Raw genomic sequence first — 9,490 nt, 5'->3', positions numbered from 1 at the left:
TGCCAGTGAAGGTGATGCGAGAGACGCGGGTTTGATCCCCAAGTTGGGAAGGTCCCCTGGAGAAGGAAATGGCACCTCAGTCCAGTATTCTCGCCTGGAGAATCCCATGGACAGAGGAGCCTGGTGGGCTACAGTCCATGGGGTCACGCTTGGAGGCTGCCGCAGACGCAAGAGGGGCTGCTGGGTCAGGCCGTGTCCCTGCTCCCCTTCCCTCCCCAGAAGAGGAGTCTGGCCGTGTCTGACGGCCTTGAGGCCTGACCCTTGTCCTGCTCCGTGTCAGCCTCAACAGACGAGGGGGCTCACTGCTGCCCACCCGAGTCAACCGTAAGGGACAAGCCCTTGTCCCCAAAGCCCCAGGGACAAGGGAAGAATTGCGTCCCACCCGGATAGTCATGGAAGCAGTTTTTTGCCTTCAGATCTATTCTCATCAGCCCCCTCCTCAAAGGTGGGGTTCCCTCCCCCCCACCCCAGGCCCCTCTGCCAGTGAGAGGCCTGCTTTAGGGGTGTGAAGGGAGGGGCAACACAGAGCCACAGGAGGGCGTGGCAGGAAATAGCCCAGAAAAGGGTTTCACTGGAGGGTGGGGCTCGCTGGGGGTGTCATGGGTGGAGCAGGCACTCCCTACGGGAAGGGGCACCCCCCTTCTCTCCCCATCTGCTGAGATCTGATTCATCATAGAACCCCGGAGTCCCAGCGGGCACCTGGCACCCTTTGCTCTGCAAGCGGGAGGTAGGCGAGGCCCAGGCCCTCCTCTGCTCAGTGTCCTGGCCTAGAATCCAATCTCACCAGCTTGGCGGGGAGGAGGAAGGAGCAGCCAGGCGCCCCCCCCACCGCCCCCGCCACCGATGCCCCTGAAAGAACAAGGAGGCCCCCACTCTGCCTTCCCGCACCTGGGCCACCCGCCCGCCCTCACCCAGCACTGGCCGCCCACGTGCCGGCGAGGGGCTTCCCCTTCCAGCCTGGGAAAGCACAGGTGGGCAGAGTGAGGGGTGCGGGTGGGAGGAGTCCCACGGGTCTCCAACCAGGAAACAAAACCGAAAGGACAAACCCAGCCTCGAGCACGTGGTCACACGCAGAGCCAGCAGCCGAGGGCAGCTGTGCCCCAGTCCTGCTCCACACTCGTGGAGGGGCTGCCCGCAGCGACCCCGTGAAGACACGAGGGCCCAGGAGGAGGGTGGGCCAGCTGGGGCACCCCCAGGTGTTCCTGCACTTTGGGTCTGAACATCCAGACCCTGCAGGCCTGGTTGACAGCAAGGCCCGGGCTGCCGAGCAGGAGGGAACACACTTACTCACACGTGCTGGAGGGGTCTGAGGGTTGGGGGGGAGCGGTAAGGGGCTCGAGAAGGAACCCCAAGCCTGGAGCCTGCCACCCAAATCTTGCATTTGGGCGGGTGGGCTCCACACCCACCTGGCCACCTGCATGGGAGTCTGAGGAAGGGCCCCACCAGGCCAGGAACTGCCATCACCGCTTCATCCTAGCGCCGGAAGGCGGGAAGGGGAAGAAGCCAGGCCCCTTGGGGACCCAACTCAGGCCTCTGGCTCCCTGAGAGCTGCAGCTGACCTCCGGGACGTGGCCACACAACACGCACGTGGGGACTGGGTGCCCCGAAGGAGCTTGGGGGCAGGAAGAGCAGAGGGCAGAAAGATGCCTTGGCGGGGGGGACAGGCTGAAGTGTGGGGCCACCATCGGGCCCCCCGAGGCAGGCAGGCAGGCAGCTCCCCCACCACCAACTGCAAAGATAGGGGCTGCTCCAGGGCTAAGGCTCAGCCTGTGGTGAGCTGTGAGGTGGTGGCCAAGGGCTAAGAGGAGAGGGTCACTATGACCAAGCCAGGACCTGTTCCTCCTCCTCCCCACCCCAACCGGATCCGACCTTTCAGCCCCCCTTGTCAGAACTCCCAACCCCGCCGCATGGCCATGGGGCTGGTCCCCTGAACCACAGCACAGCCAAGGGCCCCCCCCCACCCCTCTGCCCAAGGAGCACGCTCTCTGTACCAAGGCAAATAAAGGCACCGCAAACCAGGGAAGTTAGAAAAGTCTCTTTTAAGTTTTAAATTAAAATTTCACCCTGGTGAGATGATTTGATTTGGGAACTCCATCCAAAGGCAAGCCCTCCACTCTGCTGTCCACGGCCGGGCACACAGTGGGAGAGGCTGGGCGGCCCTCGGGTTGGGGGCCGGCTCACAAGTCCTACACGAGCCCTGCACAGCTAGCCGCTGAGGCGACGCCGGCCAGAGCACCGCTGACCGGGGGTGGGCAGCGGCCCCCACACCTTCAGCCACCCAGCACCGCCGGGAATGCCTCCCACAGCTGTCACGGGGAGTGGGAAGGCCGTGGTCCTTCGCCCGATTCCAGGTGTGACCTTTGAAAGGAGGCGTCGAGCAGGCACCACTTGACTGCAGAATCACACCACCCGGCTCCCAAGCACCTGCCCTGGGACTGGGGTTGGAGGAAGGGGTGCTGGCCCACTGGGTGGCTTCTCTGGCCTTTCCCCACTGACTCAACACCCCGTCGGCCAGCCCCGTTCTCACATACATTAGTTATTTTTATATATTCATATATATATTATAGTTATATATTAAAAAGAGGGGGAAAAAAAAAAAACTTGCCTGAAGAGAAACTCCTGAAGGATCCAAGTGGCTCAGGAAGTTTACTGTCCCCCCACCCACAAAAATTCTCTTATATAAAATCTTCCAGTGCGATCTTCAGGAAACCCCCGCGCGCCCAGCTTCCCCCCCGCCCGCCCTTGGACTGCCCCCCAGCTCCAGCCCAGCGCCCGGTGGCATCCAGTCTCATCTCTGGCCGTCCATCGCCGCCATGGCTTTCTGCTGCGTGCTCCCCTGCTGTGCTCCGGGGGGCCACGTGGGCTGTGGGTGGTGGAGGTGGTGGAAGCTGTGGGCCGTGGGGGAGGAGGGCGGGATCCAGGCGGCCTGGTGGCTGGGCGGGGACGAGGCCCAGAAGGGGCTGAAGTTTGCAGGGGGTGAGCAGGCCACGGCGGTCATGGGGCTGTTGCTGCTCTGCAGGCCCTCGGAGGCTCGAAGCTTTGAGAACATGGCCAGCGCGTCAGGGAAGTTGGGCGGTGTGGCAGGTGTGTTGCTGGGGGTACACATCTGCTGGGAGAGAACACAGGGGTCTCGAGGGCTGCCCACATGGGCCCTCCTCCCAGATCCCCAAGCCACAATCCGAGGTCCTACAGAGCTTGCCTTCCCGTGGGGCTCACCCAGGCCTGACCCTCTTTTATTTCCCATTGTTCAGTCCAAAAGAGGTTTCAGCAGCACAAAAACCCCTTGCACGGAGCCACTAAAAACCAAAACCATGGGGATGGATTCCTACAATTTTTGTCAAAACCAAAGTGTTTCTTTTTTGAAAAAATACTTGTTTGGCTGTGCTGGGTCTTAGTTGCAAGCAGGTGGGATCTAGTTCCCTGACCAGGGATATAACCTAAGCCCCCTGCATTGGGAGCACAGAGTCTTAACTACTGGATCACCAGAGAAGTCCCCAGAGTGTTTCTTGATGCTTGGGAATGACATCCCCAGTGTCAGAAGCAAATGGTTAATTCCAGCCAGGAGCTAGGGTGTCAGATTAAAGCTGAGACAAGGGAGGAAGCCCAGGGCACCACTGCTTAGCGCTTCAGCCTGGGTGAAAACCCAGCTGGCTCTTCAATAACCTGCCTTCAGATGTCCCGGGGTGGCCAGTCAAGGGAAGACAGCCAGATCCGGGGTTTCCCTCCAAGGGCCAGCCCAGGGGGAGCTGTGCCTGCCCGGCGGCAGTGCTGGTTGGTGGGCGTCAGGGCCTCTGCCTCGTCACCTCACTCCTCACGGGGGTACCAGGTCTTTCTGATTATTCTCTCTGTGTTAGAGATGAGGAAACCGAGCCCCAGAGCTCAAATCAGTTGACCCAAAACACAGCACAGCAGGGACCTCCCTAGTGGCCCAGTGGTTAAGAATCCACCTTCCAATACGGGGGACGCAGGTTCAATCCCTAGTCAGCGAACTAAGATTACACAAGCCACGGGGAAACTAAACCCGCCTGCCTCAACTAAGACCTGATATAGCTAAATACTTAAAGCACACCACTGCAGGATGCAAGCTGAGCAGCCGGAACCTGGGGGACTCCCAGGTCTGCAGGCCCAAGCTCTTAACCTCCACCCAGCCCCTACTCCTCTGCAATTAGTCAATCTAGCGTAACTTCATGCCCAGGCTCCCCTGAGGACAAAAACCAGGGATGTCGGTTTCCGGTGTCCCCAGCGACTGGCTGCCAGTGTCTGGGGGAGTCCACTCAGCCCCTCTCAGCCCTCTTCCCGGGGGTAGCTGCAAACATGCCAACCTCTGCTGTCTTCTGCCACAACCCTGAGCAGGGACTCCAGCCAGGAAGGGCAGGGGCCAGGCTGGTGTGCCGTAACTGGCAGCCTCCTTGCAAACACCAGGGATGGCAGACCACCCCCGCCCCCCCCCAGCCCCTGCCATGTGGGGAGCATAGAGGTGCCATCCAGGAGCACCTCGCAGGGGCCCAGGGAGGAGGCAGCAGAGAACACGGCCTGCACAGAGCCTGTTGTGACCCCCACGGCCGCTTCTCCCTTTCCCAGGAAGCCATGGGAGCCCTTCTTTGAATTTCTCCTAATTTTAGCAACACCAGCCCCTCCCCCAGGCACAGGGCTCAGGGAGCAAGATTTGAGGACTCTTCACCTTGCAGTCGGAGCTTACACAACTCTGCAGTTAAAAACTCCAGCCCCCAAATGGGGACAGGCCCACGGCGGTGGGGGGGAGGGCAACCCTCTCTGATTAACTGGGCTGACCCCACCCCCCCACAATCAGCAGCTGGGGCTCCAACCCGTGTCCTCTCCCGGGAGGCCACAGGACCCAAGGCAGCAGGCCTGGCCCCACCCAGACCACTTCCCTCCTCCCTTCACTATTCCCCCACCACCACCCCCCTTCCAGGGCTGACTTCTCGGCAGCAGGAAACAATGAATGGGGGGTGGGGGCAGGAGCCGATTGCGTCACAACATCGTGACCGACTTCCCCAGTTCACCAGCCAGCGATCCGGAGCAGGCCCGTGCCCGCCTGCCTGTGTGAGCTCAAGCAACTTCCTTAACCTCTCTGGAGCTTCTCTCTGCTTCTATGAAACCAGGGGTTTGGACCAAGTCCTGTGAAAGTCCAGCTCTGCTTCTAACAGCTACGGAGAGCGCGTCCCAGCTCTCAGGCACACCCAGCATCCACTGCCCGCTCTGAACGGCCCGCTGTTTCCTGGCCAGTGTTCTTCTCCTCTTCCTGGTCCTTCCAAATCTAACCCGGGAGCCCATCCCCTCTTATCTGGGAAGATGCCTCCAACTGTTGATGTCCAGTAATCTACGGGACAGCTATTTATCAGTTACTCATGGCCTGGGGCACTTTTGGTATTTTTATGTAACATTTTCCTTTGATTTATTATCTCTTAAAAAAATGACCAGCTCCAAGAGGGCAGGGATGGTGTTCGCTCAGGTTCTGGTTAGGTACTCAATACATGCTACACTCATGGGAGACAACAATCATACCCTCTGTTACAGAACCGGCAACAGCCCTCAAGGGAAGCTTCAAAAGGATTACAAACCCTGCGGGAAAGAGCCACAGAACCTGCAAGGATCACCAGTCCTGGCTCTCGCAGGCGAGCCTCTCTGCTGAAGGCAGCACAGAGCCGCTGAGCCGGAAGCCTGGGCCTTTTGAAATGACCAGTTGATGGAACAAACCTCAAGGGCCCCTTTGAGAGGACACGGAGCCAGGACATTCCCAGGCTCACGCGGCAGCCTCCTCTCAGTCAGGTGCGGGTGGAGGCCCCCCTGGAGATGGACCCCTCTTGTTTTACCAAGAGCCTGGCCTCAACCGCCACAGTCCTGCAGCCGGCATAATCCTCATCATACTCCAATGCAGTTTTGTTTTTTGATTTATACACAACGGGCCATTCCAAGAGAAAAGCTGGTTAAAGGGGTCAAAACAGAACCCCCACCACCACTTGTCCTTTGTAACTACATGAATACATGGCATCAAGAACAAGACACAGCAGAGGAACCCACGGCAGCTTCTCCAGGCAAAGTGGCCACTCTGAGAAGGGAGCTGTGGGCAAGGACACTGAGCGTGAGAAATGGCAAAAAATACACTTCAGAAGCCGCAACAAATCTGGAGTGTGTTTTACGATCCCTATCGGGGGGCCCTCCTCCCCCAGCAGGGCACACTGGTGACTAGAGGGGGAAGAGGAGGCATTCAAACCTCTAAAGGGAAGGGATGTCCTGAGCCCAGTGGAGAGCAGGACGCCTTATGGCCAGCAGGGCAAAGGCCCAGGCCTGGCGCCAGCTTGGAAAAGAGAAGAAAGCAAATTCAGGCCTGAACCACTTCTGTTTCCTGTGCTTTGTATGTCTTCACCTACAGAGATTAAACGCATTCTTGGCTTATCTAGTCAAAAACCTGTAAGTCTTCCAGGCGGCTCGGGGTTAGGTCTTTTCCCACGAACAGGAAAGAGTGGACATAACTACCTAGGAAGAGCCCAGCTCCCAGGCCGGAGTGGATTTGTCCCTTTCCTGTTCCCCGTAGAGCTGGGTTGTTTGGAAGCGGTGGTGGGGCTGGGCGGGGGTTTGCTGCCACTCAACAGCAAGAAGTGGCGCTCCATAAACAGACACCCCCGGGTCCCAGTCCCCTGGGGGGGGGGTACCGGCCTTCGCTCCTGGTCTCCGTTTCCCCCTCCCCCTCCCCCGATATCCAGTTATCCTGAGCCCCCTCCCCACACCTGCCTCCTGGCTACTCCTCCAGCCACCCTCCTGGCCCCTGACCTAGGAAGATCGATGGGGCACAAGGCCTCAGGTCGAGCCATAGTGGCCCCGGAGGCCTGACCGCAAAGTTGGGCGAGCCGGCCGGCCCCGGGAGCCGCTCTTTCCTGGAAGACATTTTGGCTCTTTGTTTACAACGCGGCGCGGCGCTCCCCGGCAACATGGCTGTCACTGCCGGCGCCTGACAGCGGCCCCCGGCCCGCGCGCCCGGCCGCCCCGGTGCGCTGCGCCCCCGGCCGCCCCGGGTGCGCCGCAGCCGCGGCGAGACCGGCCCTCCCCCCCGCCGTGCCCGGCCACACTTACCATCTGGTGGTGGTGGTGACCGTTGGGAATGTTGGTTTCTTGGAAAAACGTGCTCAGGGCGGTCTGCGGACAAACACAGCGGCAGGGTGGCGGTTAACGGGGGTCGAAGGTAGGAAGCCCAAGGGCCCCACCGACCCCACCGACCCCACCGGCCGGGACCCTCCGCGGTGTCCGTGGCGCTGCGCTCCCGGCCTCCGGGTCCGACCCTTCAGCCGGCAAGCACGCGTCGCTCGGAGGGGGCGTCCCCCAGACCCCGCGAGGGTGCCAGGCGGCAGGGCCCCGCGCCCCACGCGGGCGCCGATCGCCGGACCGGGCGATATACATAGAGCTTCCCTGCCCCCTCTCCCTCCGCGGCGCGCGGCCGGTCGCCCCGGCCTGCACCCCGACCCCAGGGCCGGCGGCCAGCGAGCGGGACCGCCCGGGAGCGCTGGCTCTCGGCCCGCACGCACCTCAAACTGCCAGTGGGCCGCCTGCAGCAGCTGCTTCGCCTGGTCGGCCGCGCAGCCCGCGGCCAGCACGAACTGGTTGATCATGACCTGGTGCCGCAGCTCATCCATGTTCACCGACATGGCTCCGGCCGGCGCGCACTCCCGGGCTCGGCGGCCGCGGGAGGCCGGCTGCCCTCCGCTCGAGCTCGCCGCCGCCGCCCGCGGCCTCCGGACCCTCGGCCGCCGCGCCGCCCGCCTGGCGAGTGTTGTTGTCCGACTCGCGCTGCCGGCCGACACCACAAACAACAGCGCGGGGCGGGGCCGCGTGTCCCAACGTTCGGGGGCCGAGAGCCGCCGCCGCTGATTGGCCCGCTCCGCTCGGCCGGGGCCCGGTTCCCGTGCGGACGTTCGATTCGAATCCTGCGGCCTGCGGGCCCGCACTGTTTCTCTTTTTGCCTGGCCGCGCCCATTGGCGGACGTCGGCGCCGTGGGGCTCCCGGGCATTGGCCAGACGCTGTGTTTTGGCTCGTTTGGGCTCCTGATTGGCCCCGACCCGGCGTTTGGGGCGGAGCCGCGCCATCTGATTGGTCTCCCGTGAGTCTGTTTGAACTCAACTTGAAAACCTTGAGTGCCAGCTGATTGGCTGAGGCGCCTCTATTTGCTGTTGTAGTCTTGGGGGGGTGGTGCGGCCAAGTTCATTCATTACTTCATTGAAACTGAACATGCTCAGCTGGAAAAGCAAGACAGTGGCTTTGACTCACTTCCTCTGAAAGATGTGGTCATCTCGAGAAACACAGTGATCAAAATAGGAAACAGAGTCTTTTAAGCTGCTCAACTCAAAATTGTTTATTTTTTTTAAACTTTCAAGCCGCTCTACTTTTTTTTTTTTTTTTTGCTTTTTATTGAAGTGTAATGTAATCTCTTCATGCCTCCTTCCAGTCCAACCCACCCCAAAAGCCCAACAGTCTTTCCCTACGTTTTTAGGCCAAAAACTTGGCTTTCTGAAGATGTAAACTAATGTTAATGTACATTAAATATAATCGAAAGGAGAAAATGAGACTTTCTCAGACACCAATATTGAAAACTAAAAAAAAAAAAAATGTTTTTCCATAAATTGATTGACCTAACTGAAACTTTGTTTCTATACAGGTACTGGCTCTCAACTCTAGATATTTAAAAACAAAGTTTATTTATATACACTGAGCTTCCATCTTCTGAATTAGATTTAATCTTCAAGTTTTGTGCTTGGGAATTGTCAGGATGGGAGAAGAACTAGGAGTTTAAGCAGACTGAAGACAGGCCAGAGAATTTAGAACGGTAAATAAACATTGCTAGGAATTCACTGTGAGAATTTCTGTTTCTGAAAAACTTTGTAAGTTCTGGATCTAAAATACCAATCAAAGAGAACATTGTAATTAATTATGAGTCTTCAGAACAGGAGGCTAAAGGAAAGGAAGCCATGATTCTATTTTGACTTTGCCTGAAGTGGATTTAACTCTCCATCTAAGAAAACCTAACCATATTAAAAAAAAAAAAGAATATAAATAAGGAAAAAGTTACACCCAATGTTTATGTACTGATGAAAACCAGCTTCAGGCACTATAATGAGTTTGTCCCATTTAGTTAGTCCCTTTGTTTGTTTGTTTGTTTTGAAGGAGCAGGAGTCAGCTTTTTGCCTGCCCAGACCCATTTCTGTTGCCGTAATTGTACTTCGCTCCCTCCAAGTTTGCATGGGCTGAGACCTGGAGTGTGGCTGAAGAGTCAAGTACAGCTTGCAGCCCTTCCCTTCCAGTAATTGCAAGGTGAAAACAAAAGTGAGCAGCCAGCAGTTGCGATTTGCCAGGGAGCCTGGGCCACAAGCAGCCTCAGAACAAGGAAGTACTGTGACTGTGCGGCTCCAGTTTTCACAAGTACATACAGGTGTCCAGCATGCCAGGGCCATGAGTAGTAGGACCGAACTGGGCAGAGGC

At 58.5% G+C, this 9,490-nt stretch overlaps 1 protein-coding gene across 2 annotated transcripts; it reads right to left on the bottom strand.

Annotated features, from left to right (window-relative positions):
• Positions 1–2,020: 2,020 nt before the first annotated feature.
• UBALD2 (UBA like domain containing 2) lies at positions 2,021–7,951 on the bottom strand. Of its 2 annotated transcripts, none has more exons than XM_086356263.1 (3): positions 7,542–7,951; positions 7,093–7,155; positions 2,021–3,109 (listed from the first exon to the last, which is right to left on the bottom strand). In XM_086356263.1, the coding sequence occupies exons 1-3, from the start codon at positions 7,659–7,661 to the stop codon at positions 2,789–2,791; spliced, it is 504 nt and encodes a 167-aa protein (XP_086212389.1). In that variant the 5' UTR covers positions 7,662–7,951; the 3' UTR covers positions 2,021–2,788. The 2 variants fall into 2 exon arrangements, with proteins under 2 accessions (XP_086212389.1, XP_086212390.1); XM_086356264.1 differs by having other exon boundaries at positions 2,021–3,106; positions 7,542–7,950.
• Between the last annotated feature and the right edge of the window lie 1,539 nt (positions 7,952–9,490).

Source organism: Bos grunniens, chromosome 19 (genome assembly GCF_055505025.1).
Source record: "Bos grunniens cultivar Pamir isolate PY7600 chromosome 19, Bosgru_T2T1.0, whole genome shotgun sequence".
In the NCBI taxonomy this organism is placed as follows: domain Eukaryota; kingdom Metazoa; phylum Chordata; class Mammalia; order Artiodactyla; family Bovidae; genus Bos; species Bos grunniens.
The sequence above is the reverse complement of the archived record's forward strand: the minus strand, read 5'-3'. Positions and strand labels throughout refer to the sequence as shown.

What these genes read in the sequence shown, in the direction of transcription:
- UBALD2 (XM_086356263.1), bottom strand. Translation starts at nt 7,661, where the DNA reads ATGTCGGTGAACATGGATGAGCTGCGGCACCAGGTCATGATCAACCAG. An exon ending in CGGCCCACTGGCAGTTTGAG is followed by an intron (nt 7,156 to 7,541) that starts GTGCGTGCGGGC and finishes GTTTGTCCGCAG; the next exon opens with ACCGCCCTGAGCACGTTTTT. An exon ending in GTCACCACCACCACCAGATG is followed by an intron (nt 3,110 to 7,092) that starts GTAAGTGTGGCC and finishes GTTCTCTCCCAG; the next exon opens with CAGATGTGTACCCCCAGCAA.